The sequence below is a fragment of the Brienomyrus brachyistius genome, unplaced genomic scaffold (genome assembly GCF_023856365.1).
Source record: "Brienomyrus brachyistius isolate T26 unplaced genomic scaffold, BBRACH_0.4 scaffold35, whole genome shotgun sequence".
In the NCBI taxonomy this organism is placed as follows: domain Eukaryota; kingdom Metazoa; phylum Chordata; class Actinopteri; order Osteoglossiformes; family Mormyridae; genus Brienomyrus; species Brienomyrus brachyistius.
Window position 1 is genome coordinate 3,255,111 of NW_026042310.1, and position 23,285 is coordinate 3,278,395.

A 23,285-nucleotide genomic window follows, 5' to 3' on the forward strand; every position below is an offset into this window, starting at 1 on the left:
CCTGAGGGCAGAGCGGCTCCTGACAAAGTCACCCATCTGGGTGTTTATCATCGGGGTTTTGCTGAGGTAGAGTTCGAGGTCGGCAGCTGGGTCATGTTACAGTGCCGCTGTGTGTGTCTGTGTGTATATATGTGTCACTGTGTGCTTGACTGTGTGTGTATGTGAGAGAGAGGGAGTATGGGTGTGTGTTTCCGTGTGTCTTGGGCCCCATCTTCCCCTCCAATTAAAATGATCCCTTCTCTCGTTTCCAGCGATAAACAGGCCTGCGTGTCACTGGGTCCCACGTTCCCGGTTTATTTTCCGTAATCCCTTAAAGCCCCGGCTTTCTGTGCTGGATCATTCCAGGGAAGCGGGACAGCGCCGCGGTCTAATATCAGCCAGCGATGGTTTCTGACCCTCCAAATGAACGGGAGGCATGTTGTGGGGACCGCAGTAGTGCATTCAGGTCAAGCGTCAGACCGGTGTTAAAGCAGAAGGACCAATCAAATGTCTTGTGTAAGTCTGACAGGATGTCAGGGGAGACTGATATAAAATATAAAAGCCGTCCATAGCGGAACACGTGTTTCACACGCGGGAGGTTCGGCAAAAGCATTAATACCCATAATCCTTCAGGTCTACAGCAAACTGCTGATTGCGCTCAGGGAGTTCTGGGATTGGAAGACACTCCCCTTAACTGCTGGGTGCACTCTTGTTCTGTCTCTGTTTTTGAAGCGGCTCAGCCTCCCCGGTGAGTTTCAGGCGAGTGTGTTTTGAGTGTCACCGTGGGATTCGAACGCCTCCTTGTCCTGCTTTGCACAGCCGAGCGGGGGGGGGGGGGGGGGGTGGACAACAACGGAATGGAGTTCCGTTTGTTTTCTCCTGACGCGTCCTGTGAGATTCCTGTTTATCAGATGCATGTTTCATGAGTGCAGATGGAACAGTGTTACTGTATTGTTACTGAGCCAAGCTGAGAGTGCAGTTACCAGCTGGTTTGCTTACACTGTATTTGTGTGTGTGTGAGTGATAACAGGTCACACAGCATCCTTCAGGGCAGATATGCAAATGTGAGTGTAGGTTAGCCTTGACCTTTGATCTATAGCTGCCAGCCCTCCCCAGTCTCACCAATGCAGCCTGGACGCTCTGTCCATCCTTTGAAAAGTGACACATACAAGCGGTTGCTGCTTTCGTCCTTCAGGCTGTGTGTGGAATGACTGGTAGGGACTGATAGATTGCCAGAGGTAGAGGGAGCTGCCATGCGTCCAGGTGCACCGCCGCTAAACAGGGGTGGGTTACTGAGTGTTTTTTCCTGCATGACAATGATGCGATGCCCTCCGCTCTCTCTCATAGGCGCCTGACATGCAAGAAACCAGAGGTCCTGCATTCGGCAGCCTCTGCTCCCTTTCTGGTGTCAGTCCTGCTTCCCTGGCAAACTCGAAGTGATCAGGCTTCGATTAAATGGACAGAATCTGAAAGCCTGCCCCCTGTTGGAGACTTTGGCTTGAGGGCACCGCCCACTTACCGTCCACCAGTCTGTTTGCGGCTTCCAGTCTGCTTGGTTGAAGTCGTTTCAGAGCATTTGCTGGAGTAATTGTGTGCTCTTTGGTGTTTATGCAGAAATCCCTTCCTAAGTATCTGAGTGAGAAAAGGAAGGGGCGGGACTAATACAGGAAGTCGAGGATGGGGCGGGACTAATACAGGAAGTCAAGGCAGGGGCGGGACTAATACAGGAAGTCAAGGAAGTCGCTGGACTATTTCAGGAAGGCAAGGATGGGGCGGGACTAGTTCAGGAAGTCAAGGATGGGGCGGGACTATTACAGGAAGTCAAGGCAGGGGCGGGACTAATACAGGAAGTCAGGAGCTCCTGCTTAATGCTGGCATTGCTGCCACAGTGATCGGTTTATCTCCTGGTCACAGGCAGCTTTTTTCCCCCCTCGTTTTGGGAATCTGCGTTCCAGTCTGTGGGCTCAGCGCTGTCTACGCCTTACGGGGACACAGGTGACAAGCACAGTGACAGCAGGTGACAAGCACAGTGACAGCTGTTAAGAGGAGCCGCCAATCGATGGGACTCCAGGGCAGGTCGATGCGGTCAGACACCTGATATCATCTTCCGAGGTGGACGGCCGTCACACGCTGATCTGCATCTGAATGCCCTGTGTGATTCTGGCCGCTTCATTGCTGTTGTATAAATGTGGCCCTGGGCTGGTTCATTTGCTCTGAGTCCGAACGATTTGTTTGATATCGGCTCTGTGGCCCGGCAGGTTAGGATGCTGCGCCCGTGATCATGGGGTTGCTGGTTCAAATCCCAGCTTTGGCAGAGATCTTGGAGTTAGGCCGCTGAGCAAGGTCCGTAACCCCCCTCAGACGCTCCAGGGACTGACTGGTGCTGTTTTCTCGAACGAGTGTGCACCATGCCAGATGAAAGCGTATGCCAAATAAATGTAATGATTAAAACGTCCTGTGGGTAGATTGCTTGTTGTATTGAGAGGTTTAATTTGTTTTTGGTTTTTCTGAGTAGTTATTGTATTGTTTTTATTAAATATGAATGATTAATTTGATAAGTCTTGATATTCATTTTAAATGAATGTAAATGAGGTTTCGTTTAGTGATGGGGTAATAGCTCAGTGGGTAGCGCTGGTGTCTCACACACCTATAGTGATGGGTTCAAATCCCGCCTTGACTCTGTGTGTGTGTGTGGAATGTACGCCTGGCACTCTGACTGAGATTAGGGTTAGATGAGGAGTAGATGGAAGGGGGTGCGCTGTTGTACTGTGACATCCTGCCCCCAACCCGCGGCTGAAACGCTCTGTACTTTTTCCAGACAGTGAATCTGGGGCTGTCTTCCCAGACTGTGTCCTGCTGTTTTCCCACGGGTTGATCTGTCTGTCTGGGGGGATCAGAAAGACACGCCCCCTGTTTCCCATTTTCCAGTTGTCCCACAGCTGACCGCGGGTTGATGTCACTGCACAGCTGACCACTGCACCCAGCCCGTCGTTCCAGCTTAATAGTCGCCGTAATTTGCTTGTTGCTCCCCTGCTGAAGTTTTCAAGACGTTGCCTGAAGCGGCCGGCTAATTAGCATAATATCAATCTTTCAGGCTGAGAGACGGCGGCTCCTGCGGGTTTCCGGGTGCCGCTTACTGTTACCGTGCATCCGCACTCTAAGACGGGTTTGCTAAACTCCGACCCATCAGTGAGTGGCCAGCAGGGGGCGAAGTGGTTAAGGAACTGGATATATGTCATAGTTTCTGTTGTACTCTTGTGACCAGACATTAGTTAATGTCCGGAGTGTGTGTGCGTGTGTGGGTTTGCGTAAATCACATTTGAGCACCAAATTGTCCCCAAAGTGTAGTAACACCTGAAATTTCCCTGCTTTTTGGGGACAGGGGGCAGCACCCTCACCTCATTTGTATAACCTCAGTTTTATAAAAATATGTGAATGCAATCAAAGAAGTAAAAATGCCAAAAGTCTTGTATTTGGGTTGGTTACTTATGGTTAAGGTTAGGGCTGGGTAGGGGTTAAGGGTGTCGTGATTGGGATTAGGGTTTTTCCCATAGAAATGAATGGACAGTCCCCATTTAGATAGGAAGACCAACTTGTGTGTGTATGTGTGTGTGTGTGTTCAGAGCTGTTTTTATCACTGACATACATTTCCAGCATCGCTGCCCCAGCATAACAGACGGACTGGCAGCAATTAGACATGTGAGGAGATGATGTCCAGCAGCACTAACAGTAAACAACGTTATGGTGGTAAACCATTGGAGGCAGGCAGTGGGGGGGGGTCGAGGTGACCCCTTTATGAGGCCCGCATTTCAGCTACGGCACCCCAACCAATCCCCTGTATCCCCTGAACTGCTGGACGCCACCCCCTGACCCTTGGGGAGGGGCACAAACACCCCCCCCCCCCCACACACACACACACACACACACACACACACACACACACGTCATTCCGGGGTTTCCCCTTCGGCTAACCCCTGTCCTAATTTGTCAATGAGAACTGCCAAAGCTGATGACGATGATGACGACGATGATGATGACGATGATGACAATGATGACGATGATGACATTGATGACGATGATGACATTGATGACGATGATGACGATGATGACGACGATGACGACGATGATGACGATGATGACGATGACGACGATGATGATGATGATGACGATGACAACGATGACGATGATGATGACGACGATGATGATGACGATGATGACGACGATCTTCCTGGAACTTCTGTCACGCGGGGCCTGTGGCTAGAGTGGGGCCTTTACCGTTAGACGCCGAGGACATTAGTGGTCAATATTGACTCTGCTTTGGAGTCATTTCAGGCTTTAATGCGTCTTCGTTCCTGCCTGCCAGCCGAGTTAATTGTGTTCTGAAAAATTAATGAGCTCTTTTTATTATTACTCGCGGTGTTGATGTTTTCTGAGCGCTTGACAAATAGCCGCCCGTCTTGAAGAGCGGAGCGAATGATTGTGACAGAGGAGTGGAGGGCCTCGTTTGTTTTGCCTCGTTTGCTCGCTGCGTCTTTTGCTCTCTGGACTATTGTGGGGGGGGGGGGGGGGGGGTGTTTAGGCCATCTTAAGCTGCAAGTTCCAGCATCAGGGGCCCCCACCTGGCGAAATCAGCAGGCTCTGCCTCAGGAAAACTGTTAAATGTATTAAATCTAACTCCCTAAATCTAAATCTTCCTAGCTCCCCCCCCCCCAGCAATTTTTAATGCCAGTAGCTAGTCATGTCAGCCTGGGGCCCCCAGAGAAGTTAATCGGCCCATTGCCCCCCAGGCCCCCGCTCTGTCAGACTCCCCCCCCCCGATTTGCTCTTACCTCCTGCTCTCTCTCCTTCTAGATGGTCACAAGAACAAAGAAAATATTTGTAGGTGGATTATCGGCAAACACGGTGGTGGAGGACGTCAAGCAGTACTTCGAGCACTTTGGCAAGGTAAGAGGCACTGGGGATTCCCTCTTTGGGGGCGGGGGGGGGGAGTTTTTCCCATCTCCCCCCCCCCCAACCCATTCCGGACTGTTCCTCTGCCCTGTTTCCCTTCAGGCTCCGCCCACAACCACTGCTGCGTTTTGGGAGGAGCCGATCTGACTCCTTGGTTTCACCTCAGGCCGGCTCGGGGCGCCTGGGTCGCAGCGCCCTCTGGTGGCGTGTTCGGGCCTGAGCATGACGGTGGCTTGGACTCGCGGTTGGGCCCGTGCGCCGGGCAGCTTGCGCTTACTGCGTCGTTGGAACCGTCTGCGGGCGCATGGGGAAATGACGTGCTCGCACTCGCGCGCTGGCTCCCGTCCCCGGCTCCCGTCGGGCTCCACACGGCTCTGTCTTCACGAGGCTCGAGGGTCCCTGCCAGCGTCCGGCCCTCGCTGGGCGCTCTCCTCTATGACCCCTGGCCTCCGTGACCCTTGACCTCCGCGGCGCCGTGGTTTGATCTCGCTCCCGCTGTGCGTCCACTCTCGCCTCGTCCCCGCTCGGTAATTTCACGGACCTCTCCGGGCGCCGATGTTTGCTGACACCGTGGAGCCACCTGGGCAGTGACAGTAACAGCCACCCGACCGCTGTCCTTGTGCTGACGAGTGCCTCATTTGCATGTCTAATTTGCATAGCTCGTTTGAATGAGTAAATATGGACTGGCTCGTCCCGTCTGGGGTGGGACGGCCGATCAGCGTTTTGGTTTGGTCTGTCGCTCTCTCTTTCCGTCACTCTCAGTATCAGTCATTATGCATTTCACAGTGGGGGGGGCGCCCTCACCTCCCATCCCAGAGTATTTCATCCTATGCCTCCTCCATAACACCCCCCGCCCCCCCCCCCCCCCCAACCCACATCCATCTGTGTCCCTCTGTGTGTCGGTGACGTTAAGTGGCTTGATAAAGGCCCCCCCTTCTCCAGCCTTAAATCAGCTCATTGTAATAATGGATAGGGGGGGGTGTCTCTCTTTTTATTGACATACTTATCAATCAGAGTGGCTCTGAAGCAACAGGCCTGGGGGGGGGGCGGATGCCCTTCCGCACGCTGCCTGACTGTCAGTGAGACAGCAATGCTCGTCCTTGGATGCCAGGTCTGTGCTCCGGACCTGAGACGCCATCCTCATGTCATGGGAGGGAGCTACCTCTCATCCAGCTGGGGGGTTAGGGGCCTCGCTCAGGGCCCAATGGTGACATCACTCTGTGGATGTGAACTGATCGAGCTGCCGATCACAGGCGCAGCATCCTAGCCCCACTGAGCCACACGTCACCTCCAGTGATTTATATTTGGCGCATGTGCGTGCGTTAATGGTGGGCGGGCTCAGCCTTCCCATGGGGTGCAGCCCGTCAGCCCTCTGCAGGCCCGACTGGGCCCCGCCTTCCCGGTGACATCGTCCGTCTGTTTGGCAGCCAACACCAGTGGCCCCGGGGCCCGTGGCGACAGTGTTTCCGCGTCCGCTCGGACGAGTCGACCGCGGCAGGCGTGGTGGCGCAGAGACACGCTGGGCTCGCGTCTGTCTGCGATTACGTAACGATTATGAGGCCGCGGGGGGGCTCGGGCCGCCCCCTTCGCCCCCCCGAGTGCTGTGCCGGCTGGCGCTCGGGGTCGCGACACAGCGCTTAGCAACCTGATAGCAGTGGCATTACTGTCAGAGCAGCAGTGATGGCGGCCATAACGTGCCCCACGCTGCCCGTATGGCCGAGCCCCCCACCCTCTTTCTGTGGGGTTGTGTTGGCTGGGGCTGGGGGGGGGGCAGTTTCTGCTCTCTGCCTCGATCAGCTTAATTCAATCCGTCATCCTCCGGAGCTTCCCCGTTTCCTCCAGAAAACCTGATTAAGTCCGTCGTGAACAATCAGATTGTACTGTTTATGTGCATCCCCCCCCCCCCCCCCCCACCCCACCCTTATTACCTCCAGGATGTTTCACACGCCAGCCCTCCCCAGGATTTAACCCCCTCACCGCCTCGGTCTTCCATCCACGTAGAAGCTCTGCGTTCCTCGCCCATTCAGACCCAGTTGTGGGGAAGGTGCAATTGGGGGTGGATGGGGGGGGGGGGGGGGGGGTTAAAGGGCAAATGCATGGAGCTGGAATGTTCTCCGTTCAAGTTGGGGTTGATCACTTTCTTAATATCTCCTGCAGGTTTCACAGAGAATATATAAATCATTACTGGACTAACTAGTACCCAGAACCCCTGGTGAGATTAATTAATAGCCCCCGTAACGACATTGCGTGGGCAGGGAGGTGGAGCAGTGAGGAGCTGAACCCCAGGTTGACCTCGGGGAGGGGGGGGGGGGCGATGTGACCCCTTCGGCGCGTGTGTCCGCTCACACGTCCGGCTGCCTCACAGACCTCGGCTTTCGCTCTCTGCCGCTACGCCCCCTGCTGTCCTGACCCGATTCTGCTCGCTGTCTCCCAGGTAGCGCCGTTGTCAAGGCACCAGTAATGGGCCTGAGGTCTAATCTCGACCCAGAGCTGTCCTTTCTATTTTTGGGTCCAGTTGGCGTCCTCTCGCTGGGTTTTCTGCGCGCAGTTTTTAACCCTCCAGATGGTGGCACCAGCAAACATTCGCCAGGCCTGCATGGAGAGTCGTTGCTGTGGTCGTTTTGCCGTCGAAGGCCATCTCTCTCTGCCGCTGTTTCCTGTTTCCGCTAAGACTTTACTTGCGATGATGGAAAGTCTATTTCCCAGCTGCAGACAGCTGTATTTTACGTCAGTCCTCTCTACCAACGGCATCAACCGTCAACCGTCGCCTAGAGATGAACCACAGTGGGGCAGCTGGGGAATATCCGATGTTGGGCTTCTTGTGAGCTGGGCAATGGTAGCGATTTCAGTTAAACGGCAGCTGGGATTGTGCTCCTGTCCTCCTAAGGCATTGATGAGCCCCCCCCCCCCCAGCTCCATCCCGCTGTTGCCCTAATTCATCCAGTCAAGCTGAGGTCAGGCTTTCTCTGTCTCATCTACGCAGTTCCCACCTCACTCTCCACGAAAAACAAACAGCTGCTTAATTTCACCGCCAGGCTGCTGAGAGCCGGTCGATTCGACGTGCGGACGGAGAAGCCGGTGGCAGAGGCTATCCCACCAGCTCCTCATTCTCCTTTTTGCTGCTGTTTTTGACCCTCTGTGATGTTATGGTCTGGCAGTAGTGTAAAGACACGCTGCCCTCTGGTGCCTGGGAGGGTAATTGCTGCATCCTGATTTGGGGGTAATTTGGCATCCCACTAATGGGCGCAGTGGGCTGTCTCGGGTCAGTGAAGATACTGCCGTGGTAACAGTCACACAGCAGCCCTCCATCCCCTAATAAGCATCACATTAAACCCCCTCCCCATCCTGCCAGACATATCTCTTGCGATGGGGTGTGTGGATGAGGCTTGAATATTTAATAAGGTGTGTTTATCCGGCCCCCAAACAGTGCCTTACATGCAGACCCCCCCCCCCCCCCCCCCCACTGAAAGGCTCTCCGTGGTTTATTAGAGTCTAATAAAAGAAAGTCTTTGAAGAGACAGCTGCGTTTGGCCCTCTCTCCCTCGCTCTCTCCCTCTCTCGCTTTCTCTCCCTCCCTCTCTCACTTGCTTGCTCTCTTTCTCTGTCTCTCTTCGAAATGAGCCCCCGTCGGCAGCTGCAGCCACGGGGAAACGGCGCCCCCCGCAGTCGGCCGCCTGGTCCTGTTGGCTTGGGCAGAGGAGCCTCTAAGGGCTGCGAGTCGACGGCTGTGCTGGAGCTTCTGCGCTCTGGGGGGCTCCTTTCTGTGGGAGGAACCTGCAGTCTCCTCTCTCCTCGTTTCTCTGTTCTGTTCTCTCCCCTCTCTCTCTCTATCCCAGCTCTCTTTCTCTTCTCTCCTTTTTCTCACTTCTCATTCTCTCCTCCTTTCTGTTCTCTCTCTTGGACACTAAATCCTTTCCTCTCCCTCGTCTCCTCCACTTTTTCTCCCTCCTCTCTCTCTCCTCTTTCCTTTTTCTCAATCCTCTCATTCTCTTCTTCTCTCCTCCTCTCCCTCCTCTCTCCTTTTTCTCACTCCTCTCCCTCCTCTCTCCTTTTTCTCTCCTCTCATTCTCTTCTTCTCTCCTCCTCTCCCTCCTCTCTCCTTTTTCTCACTCCTCTCCCTCCTCTCTCCTTTTTCTCTCCTCTCATTCTCTTCTTCTCTCCTCCTCTCCCTCCTCTCTCCTTTTTCTCACTCCTCTCCCTCCTCTCTCCTTTTTCTCACTCCTCTCATTCTCTTCTTCTCTCCTCCTCTCCCTCCTCTCTCCTTTTTCTCACTCCTCTCCCTCCTCTCTCCTTTTTCTCACTCATCTCCCTCCTCTTTCCTTTTTCTCACTCCTCTCATTCTCTTCTTCTCTCCTCCTCTCCCTCCTCTCTCCTTTTTCTCACTCCTCTCCTTCCTCTTTCCTTTTTCTCACTCCTCTCATTCTCTTCTTCTCTCCTCCTCTCCCTCCTCTCTCCTTTTTCGCTCCCCTGTCCTTCTTTCCTTCTCTCTCTATTTCTCTCTCACCTCTCTCCCACTCCCTGTTTCTCCCCCATGACCCCGGTGCTGTTCACACATGTTGCAGACGCTCCCACCGTCATGATCTTAATAATGACAGAATAGTGATAATAATAATAATAACAGAATTACCCCAGAATTATGCCTTATCTAGGCGAGGTGGGTGGATGGATGGATTTAGAATGATAATGATTTGATTTCTCCCTTTCCAGTGCCGGCTACGCTTCACCTCCTCGCCTGGGGAAAGCGGTCACATGACCACACACGCGTGTTACACGCCTGTTCCGGACCGCAGCTCTGTTGCTCAAAACGAAAACGCTGAAAATAAAAAGTGATGGATGAGCAGGAAACGGCAGAGGGGAGGGCTGATTATTGCCGCCTGTCGTTCAGGACGGACAGAGACGCCTGTAGATAGGAAAATTAATAGAGAATAAGGTGGTGGTGGGGGTGGGGGGGGGGGGGCTCTGCTTTGGCTTGCTACCTTTTCCAGTAGCTCTAGGATCTCCTATGCAGTTTCTTCAAAAAATTTGTTCTGGAAGGGGGTGGGCTTGCGAAGCCAAGGGGCTTGTTCCGCAGCGTTCCTGTTCCCCGCCGGCCGTCGGCGGCCTACACTTCCAGCACCAGCCAGCAGGTGCGGCTGCGGTTAACGGCAACTGTGGGGTGAGCACCAACTTTACACGAATCCCCCATCTAGCCCCCGATTGGCTGTTCGGACTGTGAGGCGCGTCATGGTCCAATCGCCTGCCTATCCCAGCCCCCGCTTTATCCCAGCACCAAGCAGCGTTGTCTTGTTTTAATTCGCAGCTCCTGCAGATGTTTGAGAATCAAGTAACTGGGTGTAAAACCATCCACTGATCCGCTAGTTAATCCCAAAGCCCACGGTCCTGGGGGTGTCAGAAACAGAAGGCTGGGACAGGGGAGCCTGGTAAATGGTATGTGCCTATGGAGGGCTGTCATTTATATATGTATTAATAGATCGCCACCATAAATACTCTATAATCACCACAATCTGTACTGCCTGTGCTGTTGTCACGGTAACAAGCACAGCCACGTCAGTCACCTGTCGGGGACGTCACAGTCCCTTATTTTGTGCTTATCAAAGTGAGAGGAGTTTTAAAGCTCAATCCCACCCCCCACCCCCCCGACCTGGTCGCAGGGGTGGAGCCACCATCTCTCTTGTACACAAATTTTACTATTGGTGACCTGTGGTGTTCGCCAGTCATCAGTAATCCCCCATCATGGCGAATAACCTTTACTAATGACCTCAGGTCTTGCCTGGGTCTTCCTGCGTATTTACATCGCCGGGTCGAGCTGCTCCGCTGATGGAGATCTGACTGGCCGCTTCCGGGCCGGAGTGGGGTGGACGTGCCTCGTTACGTGTCTGCCGCGATCGGGCCGCCTCAGCACCGGTCCAGCACACTCTCCCATCCATGCCACACGGAATCCTTCAGTCCATTAGCGGATCTGTGGGGAGACGTTTATTTAATGAGGAGATTTCGCTTCCGCGAGCAGCTTGTGGACCAGAACTCGTCTGTTTAGCACTGCTCATTAAAGCCTCTTTGGAGGGAGGGGGGGTGGCAATCAGCCGGGGGATGGGGGGGGGGGGTGTAGGAGGAGGTTCCAGCCTGCTCCAGTCCCTCCCACCGGCCGCCTGCGTTATGGATCGCTTGGTTCTGACTGTGGGTTCTGCAGTACGTTCTGGGGATCAGGGCACAGAACCATCGGAACCAGGCAGCAGCTGGTCTGGGCCAGCAGGTTGCCATAGCAATGCCGGAGGAGGATGGGGGAGCCAGCTGTACCGTTGTGGGGTACGGGTGACCTGGGCTGACATGGTACGAATGTGAACATGTGATGCCCCGCGGTGGCCACCCATCTCTGCTCGCTCTGTGGCTCATTTCTGTCCCACAATGCTCTGGGGGTGGGTGTCCTACCAGCAGCCACTCAATCAGTGCCTGGAGGGTGCGTGAGTCATCAGAGACTGACTCGACGTGCCCCCCGTGTGTCAGTGCTGCTGTACCTATCCCTCCCTCCTCTCCCTCTCTCTCATTCCCCGTGTGTCAGTGCTGCTGTACCTATCCCTCCCTCTCTCTCTCTCTGTCTCTCTCATTCCCCGTGTGTCAGTGCTGCTGTACCTATCCCTCCCTCCTCTCTCCCTCTCTCTCTCTCTCTCTCTCTCTCTCTCTCTCATTCCCCCGTGTGTCAGTGCTGCTGTACCTATCCCTCCCTCCTCCCTCTCTCTCTCTCTCATTCCCCGTGTGTCAGTGCTGTTGTCTTTACCTCCCTCTCTCTCTCTCTCTCATTCCCCCATGTGTCAGTGCTGTTGTCTTTACCTCCCTCTCCCTCTCTCTCTCTCTCATTCCCCTGTGTGTCAGTGCTGCTGTACCTATGCCTCCCTCCTCCCTCTCTCTCTCTCTCATTCCCCGTGTGTCAGTGCTGTTGTCTTTACCTCCCTCCCTCTCTCTCTCTCTCTCTCTCTCATTCCCCCATGTGTCAGTGCTGTTGTCTTTACCTCCCTCTCTCTCTCTCTCATTCCCCCGTGTGTCAGTGCTGTTGTCTTTACCTCCCTCTCTCTCTCTCTCTTTACCCCCGCCTATCCCTCCCTCCTCTCCCTCTCTCTCTCTCTCTCTCTCTCATTCCCCGTGTGTCAGTGCTGCTGTACCTATCCCTCCCTCCTCTCCCTCTCTCTCATTCCCCGTGTGTCAGTGCTGCTGTACCTATCCCTCCCTCCTCTCTCTCTCTCTCTCTCATTCCCGCATGTGTCAGTGCTGCTGTACCTATCTCTCCCTCCTCTCCCTCTCTCTCTCTCTCTGTCTCTCTCATTCCCCGTGTGTCAGTGCTGCTGTACCTATCCCTCCCTCCTCTCTCCCTCTCTCTCTCTCTCTCTCTCTCTCTCATTCCCCCGTGTGTCAGTGCTGCTGTACCTATCCCTCCCTCCTCCCTCTCTCTCTCTCTCATTCCCCGTGTGTCAGTGCTGTTGTCTTTACCTCCCTCTCTCTCTCTCTCTCATTCCCCCATGTGTCAGTGCTGTTGTCTTTACCTCCCTCTCCCTCTCTCTCTCTCTCATTCCCCTGTGTGTCAGTGCTGCTGTACCTATGCCTCCCTCCTCCCTCTCTCTCTCTCTCATTCCCCGTGTGTCAGTGCTGTTGTCTTTACCTCCCTCCCTCTCTCTCTCTCTCTCTCTCTCCCCCGTGTGTCAGTGCTGTTGTCTTTACCTCCCTCTCTCTCTCTCTCTCTCCCCCGTGTGTCAGTGCTGTTGTCTTTACCTCCCTCTCTCTCTCTCTCTTTACCCCCGCCTATCCCTCCCTCCTCTACCTCTCTCTCTCTCTCTCATTCCCCGTGTGTTGTTGTTCTCTTGCTGTTTCCACTTGACTATCACAGTAAGGTTAATTACTGACTGGAAACACTGACTGATTTGGCAGCTTTCACGGCACAGTGACCCAGCCCTCTTCCCCTCTTCCTTAAATTCCGCTTGATCCTCAGTCTAGTCCTCAGGTCTTTCTTCACGTGGCTCTTAGGAAGTTTTTCTCACTCTAAACCCATGGTTACGCCTTGGTGACACGGGGCTTCCTGCCGGACATTCTCGTCATGTCGCCGGTTACTGGGGTAGCCCGGAGGGATATGGGAGCTCTGTGCTGGTGTCACGCTGCGGCCGTGGTCCCAGCTAACAGCCCCCTCTCGGGTATGCTTAACTGAGCCGGGTTTAATTGGATGGATGGAACCAGGGAGAAAATCCATGTGGCTGATCTATAAAACCCATCAGGGCTGTTTGAGCCAGACTTGCACAAACGAATGACTGCACGCTGTCTGATTGCGAGCAAATACAGGGTTTCACCCATGATGCACTGCTTCTGAAACACTCCTCTTTTACCCATGATGCACTGATTCTGAATCACTACTCTTTTACCCATGATGCACTGATTCTGAATCACTCCCCTTTTACCCATGACGCCATGCTTCTTAACAACTCCTCATTTTCCCATGATGCACTGCTTCTGAAACACTCCCCTATTACCCAGGATGCACTGCTTCTTAATCATGCCTCTTTTACCCACGATGCTCTTCAGGGCCCAGTTTTCCCGACTGCTCTTGACAGATGTTTTGTCTTGGTTAATGTGCTTTGTGTCAGTTTTGGCTAGATAATAATATGTGAAATGTGGGTAAAGAAGAGCTTGCGGGGACCCTCTGAAGAGGGGGGCGGGCTCGGGTGCTGCCGTTCTTACTGCTCTGCTCTACAGGCAGCGCCTTTCCACTTCATTACTGCTCGTTTGCGTTTGATGATGATCTCCCCTCGTTAAGACAAAGGGCCTCCCTCCGTGACCTTTTCCCTGCTCGTCACACTGCATTCTTCGTGTGACTCCCATAATTAATTAGTCCTGTTAGTCACTGTGGATTTTTTTACGGGACTCTGACGTCATTTTCAGTCTCTACGCTGCGTTTAATGCGTCTTCACTCCCGGATCCAACCCTGAAACGGTTTCTCCCCTGTCATGTGATTGTCGTGTCATCCAATCATATGTGGTCGCAGAGCGACTTCTGTCATTGGCTGCTAAGAGGCACCAGTGCGAGAGGTTAGCTGTGGCCCTCTGGGAAGGCTGAGGTCAGGCGCCCCCAGCCCTGTATGGCCTGTGCTGCCCTACTGTCCAGCGGATGGCAGGTTTATTAACTATCTTTGTTACCAAGGGTCAAGTCGAGGGAGCAGGTAGGTTTGTTTGTTCCGTTGAAATAGTGCCATTGTTTTCTCCAAGTTCCTTGAACTTAAGGAGAGGGGGGTCAGCATGGGATACCATGAGGATTACTGTTAGCTTTACAGAATAATCTGGCCTGGCAGACGTGTGTGTGTGGGGGGGTGGGGGGCATAACTTACTGGGGGTGACCTGATCACCTTCGTGCTCTGCTCCAGTGTTGATCCTGCCCATGTGTGTGTGTGTGTGTGTGTGTGTGCGTTTGTGTGCATTATATCCATCGCCCCCGGTCTCCCCAACCCCTCCAGCATGACCATCCTCCTGATGACATCTGCTCTTTTTGAACAGACAACAGCAAATTCCTCATGCCGGGGTGGTGGGGGGTGATTTCCACTGACACGGCTACACCCCCCCCCCCCCCATCAAAGATAACCCTGTGCTCCGCCCCTCTGACTTAACGCCCTCCCGAGTCCCACGGCCTTTCATCTGCACTGCTTTGAACTTCCTGTTGTCCTCCATGCCTGACGGCAAGACATTCGCTCAAAACTGCGTCAGAAAGGCGGGAGGGGGAGGTGTCTCTGTGACCGCAGTTGACCGACTGGGCAAATTTAGTGATTCCTCATGACGACGTTGGCTTGTGGGTCTGCTTGAATGTGGGTGGGGTGCCGTCAGGGGTTGGGTGTGGCTTAGGTAGGGTCTGGGTGGGGTGCCGTCAGGGGTTGGGCGTGGCTTGGGTAGGGTCTGGGTGGGGCCCTGTCAGGGGTTGGGCGTGGCTTGGGTAGGGTCTGGGTGGGGCGCCGTCAGGGGTTGGGCGTGGCTTGGGTAGGGTCTGGGTGGGGCACCGTCAGGGGTTGGGCGTGGTTTGGGTATGGTCTGGGTGGGGCCCTGTCAGGGGTTGGGTGTGGCTTGGGTAGGGTCTGGGTGGGGCGCTGTCAGGGGTTGGGCGTGGCTTGGGTAGGGTCTGGGTGGGGTGCTGTCAGGGGTTGGGCGTGGCTTAGGTAGGGTCTGGGTGGGGCGCTGTCAGGGGTTGGGCGTGGCTTAGATAGGGTCTGGGTGGGGCTGGTCTTGAACAGGGACCTTGAGCTTGACAGTGATGAACCTTGGGCTTGGACATGGGGGGGCCCTTGACAGCCATGTCCGCCTGAAGCTTCTTGGAGATACATTCAAAGAGCTGTAAAGCTGGCTAGTGACCTGTCCCAGTAAAACTTCCATTTCTCATCGGGCGCGTTTTATTGAGTTTTTACTCATTTGTTTCATGAGGTTCTGATTATTTCCTCTTGCGCCGGCGGTTAGCAGAGCACCAGCACTCTGCTGCGGCTGTGGCAGCGACAGAGGTAATGTGCTGTGGATGGGGGGGCATCTCTCTGTGGGTTCCCGGAGGTCTGCCCTCTCCACACCTCCGTACCACACACGGTGCGGTGTTAGCGTGAGGTCGGGAGCAGAGGACCCCGACATAGGAGGCCAGCGTGCGAAAGGCTGCTTAATCATGCTGGAGTTAGCGGTCAGCGGCCACACAGTCCGCGGTCATAAGGTCGGCAGTTGTGACGTTAGCAGTTAGCGGCTAGCTGAAGAGGAGTGGCAGGCTGCCCTTGAGAGAGAGAGCCTGCCCTGCCCTGGCCTGGCCGGGCTGCTCCTGAGAGAATAACTTTCCGCTCGCTGAGCCGGTCTCCAGGCTGTGAGGATGATGTAATGTTCTGAAAGCGGGGGTGCGCTGTGCTGGGCGGAGCCAATGCGACACCTGGGGGGGCGTGTGTGTATGTGTCAGAAAATGGTGGTGTGTGTGTGAGAGAGAGAGAGATCTGTCACTCCGTATGACTTTACTCTCAGACGGTTCCTCCTTGTCTTCCTGGGCCGGCACCTGGTTCTCACCTGATCCTTTCCTCTGCTGTTGCCCCCCCTCCCCCCCCCTCCCCCGTGGTCGTGTTGATGGCCCGAATGCACTCAGAGCTGAACACCAGTGTCGTGTCCCGGCTGAGCACCGCCCCTCTCCCCGCGTTCTGCTCGAAAGCCTGCATTGGAGCCCGCACAACATCTAATCACGTTATTCTGGGCCCGAGGCTCGGAATGCCAGACACAACCTCAATTGCTGTTCTCCGAAAAGCATAATATTAAGCAAAGAAAAGCGCTTGACGTCGCTTTACCTGACAGTGTATTGAGAGAATGGCACGCTTCTGCCGCCATCGTGCCGCAGGGTGGCGGATGAGGGAATATCTCTTGAAAGGATGTCATTCCCGAGGCAAACGGGGAGCTACGGGTTGGGCCACTGGTGGGCGCCGCAGCTGCGATGAACGGCCTGTGATTTCATATCCGAAACGCAGTAACCGTGTCATTTATCGTTGGCTAATAGAGACTGAGTCATTTCCACTTTGGGAGGAAGAGGAGTTTATTTAATTACAGGTGTTTCTTAAGACTTGTGTCCGCTTTCAAACCGATTAATCAGAATTCTCAGTCACCCTCTCCTTTCAGCCAGGGCACTTTGGGTGTATCAGTGACTAGGGTTATTAGCGCGAGTGGTTTCGGGTGGCCGTCAGGGCGACAGGGCCTCGGGGGCCAATGATAGGTCACTTTGGGGGCTGGCTTGTCAGGATCAGCCATTTCTGCGTCTCCGTTCTCAGATCCAAACAACACTTATTTTGCTAATCATGCGGTGTGGGCGGGGCTGTTCTCCGGGTGGCCGGCACCCTTGCCCAGCTCAGCCAGTGCCTTCCGGGCCCCTGGGAGAAACCACAGAAAGGTTCTTGCATTGCCATGGTGACCTGCTTTCCAGCTGAATGAAACATGATCACATCCATTATTCATTTACAGTGCGCACCCTTTTAGCCGAAGTGGCTTGCGAAGCATGCATTTCACCACCTCCCGGGGATTGGAACCCACACCCTCCTGGTCGCACACGCCGGCCCCCCGATTTTTGTCCCCGTTCCGTTTCATTGGCGCCGACACCCCACCTTTCAGATGAATTGAAGTTGACAGATTTCGGTTTGAAATTGGCATGGTTGTGGGTCTGCTGGTGTCTAACAGGTCTTATTTACATAGCCATTAGCAGAGCTAATAAGCGCCTTTCGTTCTGATTAATATAATCACCGTATACATAAGCTAGTGGAGAAGAGGCAGAATGGAGGGATGGGGCCGGGGGGAGGAGAGAGAGTAATGTGGATGCAGGGAAGGAAGGATGGATGGGGAGCAGGGGGAGATGGGGTTGGGGGACATTTCGGGGAGACCAGAATGTTCTTCTGTGCTCTGCAGTGTCTACGGTGTCTCACTTCCACATTTGGCTGTTCGGTGGGGAAGAAACCATGAAGTCTTGCCATCTGCATTTCCTGCCCCTTTGGTGAGGTGCCCTCCTACGTACGAGTGGCTTTTCAGGTCTGCCTCGCTCCAGCAGGGGGCGGCAGAGGGAAACGGAAACTGGGCCCACGTTTAGAGGCACGAGAAGATTGGCCATAGTCACCTAGAAGAAACAGCAGCGATCCATATATCCGCCGGGTCTCATCATATCCCACGAGCGCCAGACATGTTTGGATTAAACCAGTGTGATGGGACCCAGCGATCCCAAGCATCAGACAAGCCGAAGTTTCCGGTTCCTGGGTGTGCCGTTTGGGTTTGGCGGTGCTCCATGGCGCACGTTGGCCCCCCCCGGAATGGAGTGCAGCTCAGATGCCGCCTGCCTCGTCCTTGGCTCCAGAACGGCAGATTGATGAATGTGGAGTGAGGGCATGTTTTGAGGAATGGCCTGCCCCGTTCATACCTCTTCAGACCACTTTGTTACTGTCACTGTGACAGCAAGAGGAGTTATTAACCTGATGCCTGCTGAATTCCCTAGACATTCTTTTTCTAATGCCGTGGACATGCATTGTGTGTGCGCCTTCACTGGTAGAAAGTGGGTGTAGCTTTTTTTATTGGAGATATTTATGTGATCTGACCCCCCCCCCCATGTCTTTGTAGAGCTTTTAAAGCCCAGTCACTCACAAGGCATCCGGCTGAGCGAGTACCATACTGTACACATTGCAGACATACTGCACCCTGATTGGTCACTTGAACATGAGGGGTCCCCCTCAGCTCAGACTTGATTGGTTAAACCCTGAATGGGCCAAAGCAGAATGTTCTGTGGGTGACCATGTGTGGAATGGATGTGAAGTGGTGCAGCCTGCCCAGCTCATGTTCTGAAAGACCCGAATTTTACCTGACGTATTTTTGAAGCAGATCCTATGTCGCTGGGGGTTGGACCTTAATGCGTTGTGATGAAACGCCCCCTACTGGTTTACATTGGCTACTGCATCTGTTCCTCCCTGCCCTTTTGAGTCAGCCCTCCTGTCTCCTAGTGTGGTTGTCAGTCCTTCCCCATGCCAGAAAGACATGGAAATGCTGTTGTTGATTAGGACCCTTTACTCGTTGTTGATTCGGATGCGTTTTCGCAGACTTGCGCTCCACGTGCTCGTGAGACCCCGGGGCTGTCGGTGCATTATCGAGTGTCCTGCATGAGACGCACTTTCGTTCACGCACGTCGCCTCTAATCGGAAAATCGATAAGCCGGGGGTTTGTAATGAGTCACCCGTGCAGGATAAGGGAAGGCTGATCTCTCTCTCGCTCGCTCTCCCCATCCTACTCCTGTCCCTCACCGCTTCCATCTCTCATTCCTGTCCTTTCGATAAGAGTGGGAGGCCCTGCAAGGTCACTTCATGGCCGCCAGTGATGCCTGAAGGGACGGATCCCCCATACTCTTCCTCATTTCGGGTGACACCCCTACCCACTCCCCCTTCACTTTTCATTCCCTCTCATCTTCTCTTACTCCCCCCAAATCACTTGCATACCCGATGTCGCTGAAGCAGTTTTGACACAATGAACATGACAATTAGGAAATAAATACTCTGAGCAAAACATTTAACCCCCTCCAGCGGCCTTGTTCTGGGAGGGGCCTTTGCCCTGAAGCCACACCCCCTCCCACCTACCTCTGGGCTGGGCACTGCACCATAAGCGCCACCCCCCTCCCCATGCCATGAATGGTGAGGAAGTGTGGATCTCCTAAACTGCTGTCACGGAGCATTAGCTCAGCCCTGAAATCCCACCCCCACCCCGCTGCCCCCCCCCCCCATGCGGGGGCTCCTCCACTGCCGCTTATTGATGCTTCTGTGTCCCATGATAAATAATTCAAAGGACAGATGATTTAAATTCTCGGTTGTGTGTTTTTGATATGAGCCGCGAGCACACCCCTGTTTGATGCGAACTACGGCTGTAAAGGTTTCTGGGGGGGGGGGGCGTTCGCCGTCATAAAATCTGACAGATACAAGATAAGCGTCTCCCCCCGGTACAGGTGAGTTCAGGCGGGTGCCGCTAGGATCTTCCGGGCCGTGGCGCTGCCCACCTCTGCACGCCTCTCATCTCCTGTCTCTCCTGCTGAACCGTTTAGCTGCTGCTGTATTTGTTTCTCTGGAACATTCCGGCAGTCCTCTGGTAATCCGCAGCTCAGGCATGGCTGCTACCATTCTCTGTCTGCCCTCGTCCTTGGGACATGTCAGGTCCCCCGTCTGTCTGTGCCAGGTCCCTTGTCTGTCTGCCCTCGTCCTCAGGATGCTCCAGGTCCCCTGTCTGTCTGTGGCGGGTCCCCTGTCTGTCTGCCCTCGTCCTCAGGATACTCCAGGTCCCCCGTCTGTCTGTGCCGGGTCCCCTGTCTGTCTGCCCTTGTCCTCAGGATGCTCCAGGTCCCCTGTCTGTCTGTGGTGGGTCCCCTGTCTGTCTGCCCTCGTCCTCAGGATGCTCCAGGTCCCCCATCTCAGTCTGTCCTCATCCTCAGTACGCACCAGGTTCCCCATCTGTCTGAGCTGGGTGCCCTGTCTCAGTCTGCTACTCATCCACGGGACATGCCCAGTCTCCAGTCTGTCTGTCCTGGGTCCCCCGTTGCAATCTGCTCTCATCCTTGGGACCCTCGTCTCAGTCTACCCTCATCTTCGGGATGTGCCGGGTCCCAGATCTCTACCAGTAAAAATTCTCCTCCATGTCAGTCCCTCTGCTTCACTGATACCTGATGTACCGGTACAATGTTCCGCCTCTGTTCCGTCTCTGTGACTGGCTGTCCTGGGTACAGACTGATCTCTGCTCTTTCTGCTGTTTCAGGTAGAAGATGCCATGCTCATGTTTGATAAAACAACTAACAGACATAGAGGTGAGTGGCTTCCATGTGTGCTGTGTGCAGAGCTCCGTCAGGTGGTCACTAGTACTGTGTGCAAAACGTTGATGGACACGTGGCCTGTGCAGAGCTAGGCGTGGCACTCACGTGTACCACGTACGGAGCGCAGTGTGGTGCTCGTGTTTGCTGTGTAGCTATTCTGCATTGTCTTCTGGATCGGGTGGTTATGGCGTTTGGAACCCAGCACAGAGTAAATTGGGATCGACCTCAATCTGGGACACAAGCCATGTTGTTTTGCCTGAGGGGGGAAGGGGGTCACCTATATGTTACTTCCTTAGCTGTGCTGATACTGTACGGAAAGACAGAAATATGCCGGTGGTGACGGCAGATGTTTTTGACATTTTTATTTGGCTTCCATACATGGTTTGCTGGTATTGATTCTAGGACTTTTTAAAGGAGGAGTGGCATAAGAGTGAGGTCATAATTTAACAGGGGCTAACTTCATTATTAGCCAATGATTTGCATTGAATCAGTGATGGACAGGGGAGGGACACTCTGGGAGCCAATCAGTTTTCAGCTGGTGACTGTGCCCCTGTGGTCCCGCCCCAGAATACCCGCCTGTGTGGTGGGGTCCTGGCTAAGGCATTGTCACATCGAAAGTGTCTTCTCCCCCCCACCCCCACTCTGTGTCTAAGTGCACTCTACTGCCTCCTACTGGTGAGCCACATTATGATCTAAGAGGCTACAATCTGCTTGGCAGCCTGGTCTGGGGGCAGAGTTCAGTCTGTGGGGGGGGGGGGATACAGCACAGTTAATGTGGGTGGGGGGGTCGTGTGAGCCTGCCTGATATTGGCAATTAAGGTTTCCACGGTGACACAGCTGCTGTCGTTATCCTGAAACAGAGCGACATAATGTAGTTGGTCCCCGGAAAATGATTTACTCAGGGACGGTGTGTGTGTGTGTGTGTGTGTGTGTGTGTGTGTGTGTGTGTGCAGGCACATCAGTCATCAGAGCGTTCCAGTGCGTCAGCACGCCTCAGCAGCCCGCACACCTCTACCTGAAGCGAGCGCCGCGCGCCGCCGCTAATGCTATGCTAATGCGGCATGCTAATCTTGCGGCTTCCCCGGGAAGGACGGTCCGCGGGTCGTTTAAATTTACTTCAGCCCTGATAACAATACTGCTGGGGAGGACGATGATGAAATCACATGAAACAGCAGCTGAGCGCGGGTGCCACAGCCAAAAACAAAATCCAGATTGTTAGGGGTGGGGGCGCAGGGCGCAAGGGGGTGGGGGGTGGGGGGGTACCACTCTGCTGAAATGTTGTGACTGATCACTAGGCTTAAATTACTGCTGCCTTCAGAATGATGCAAGTCATAGTAATTTTGGGCCAGATTCTGTTTGCTGTAATATGAGCCCATGTGACTCCATATGAATAACTGCTGTTTTTTTTATTACTCTTTCTGAATCGATCCAATGAGGACAGAGGGGTGGGGAGCTAATGTTTGGGGTCCTATCACAGGACAGAGGGGTGGGGAGCTAATGTTTGGGGTCCTATCACAGGACAGAGGGGTGGGGAGCTAATGTTTGGGGGAGGAGCCTGTATGTGTCTGCATGTATGTGTGTGTGTGTGTGTGTGTGTGTGTCTGTTTGTGGATGAGGTTTATATTACATTGTGAGGACCAAATGTCCCCCACAATGTGATAAAAACCTGTTATTTTGACGTTGTGGGGACCACAAAGATCTGAGAATGTAATCAAAAAACTACACATGCCAAAAGGCTCGTATTGAGTTTGGTTACTTATGGTTACAGTTATGGCTGAGTAGGGGTTAAGGTCGTCATGTTGGGATTAGAGTTTTCCCTATAGAAATTAATGGAGAGTCCCCACAAAGCTATAATTAGAAACCTGTGTGTGCATGTGAGTGTGTGTGTATGTGTAAATGGGGCGTTTTTATTTATTTACAAACTAAAAATAATCACAAAAAAACCCTCTTGGGTCCGATTTGTCAGAAGGAATCAGAACCAGTGGAATTGTATGTACCCCCCCCCCCCACCCCTTCTTGATGGATACTCATTGAACATTCCAGCCAATGGGATCGCACGTGCCTTCCTGACATCACCCAGGCAACCAATCGTGGGCAGGTTTCCAAGCCTTTTGGCCCACACTGGTACAGATGGGCTTGTAAGCTAACGCGTGCGCTGGGGGCTGGTAACGCGTGCGCTGGGGGCTGGTAACGCGTGCGCTGGGGGCCGGTAACACGTGTGCTGGGGGCTGCCGACGCATGCTGACTTGTCCCGGGTGTCCTGAGAGCGGGCAGAGCGCTGCGCGGGAATCTCACGGATTACAAACACCGGGGCTCGGGTTTGGAGTCCTGCACTCTTTCAGGTCTCCCATCGCCGCAGGCACTGTGGTTATAGCTTCCATACTTCACCATGAGGCAAGACCGTTTAGATTCCCTAATCGGGGCCGAGGGAGTTGCGCTTCCCAGCAAGACCCCCATACAAATACCACAGACGCGTCCCTCCCTAGTCCGGCGTTAGTCTGAAAAATTATCCGCTGTCCTTTACGCTCGGTAATGTCATTAACCTCCTCTCCTCTGCTTTAAGTGACATTTGCGTGTGTATAATGACACACAGTTATATTAATCACAGTGACAGTGGAGATGGCACTGTCGGCCATTTTTAATGACCTCACCACGCCCTGTTGTGGTATAAAATCAGGGTGACTTAATCTTTGTGACCTGAGTGACAGTTGGCCACGGGCAGAGAACACGGGCAGCGCCCAAGCCGTCGTACAGACGGTGCCAAAAATTCCGCACGGTCTCACTGCACCTTCGCAGGCAGCTTTGCAGCAGAACTGAGCATGTAAGCGGTCCCTTGACCGTACATGGACCGCACACAGACCATACTCTGACCACATGAAGAACACATTCAGGCTGTACAGAGACTGAAGCTGGACTGTAGTCAGTCGTGCTCTGGTCCACTTTCGGACCGCTGGCATCCACGCCTCATCTTTTCCTTCACGCTCCTCGCCCTGGCTTTGTTGGCTTAGAGGTAGCAG

General features: G+C 54.0%; 1 protein-coding gene across 5 annotated transcripts in view; it reads left to right on the forward strand.

The window, feature by feature from the left end:
* Positions 1 to 23,285, forward strand: part of LOC125721726 (RNA-binding protein Musashi homolog 2) — a 69,810-nt gene that overhangs the window by 15,897 nt on the left and 30,628 nt on the right. For all 5 annotated transcript variants that reach the window (XM_048997758.1, XM_048997760.1, XM_048997759.1 and 2 more), the window contains exons 6-7: positions 4,831 to 4,923; positions 20,214 to 20,262. In XM_048997758.1, the coding sequence (XP_048853715.1) occupies positions 4,831 to 4,923; positions 20,214 to 20,262 (142 nt within the window). The remainder of the gene's footprint in view (positions 1 to 4,830; positions 4,924 to 20,213; positions 20,263 to 23,285) is intronic.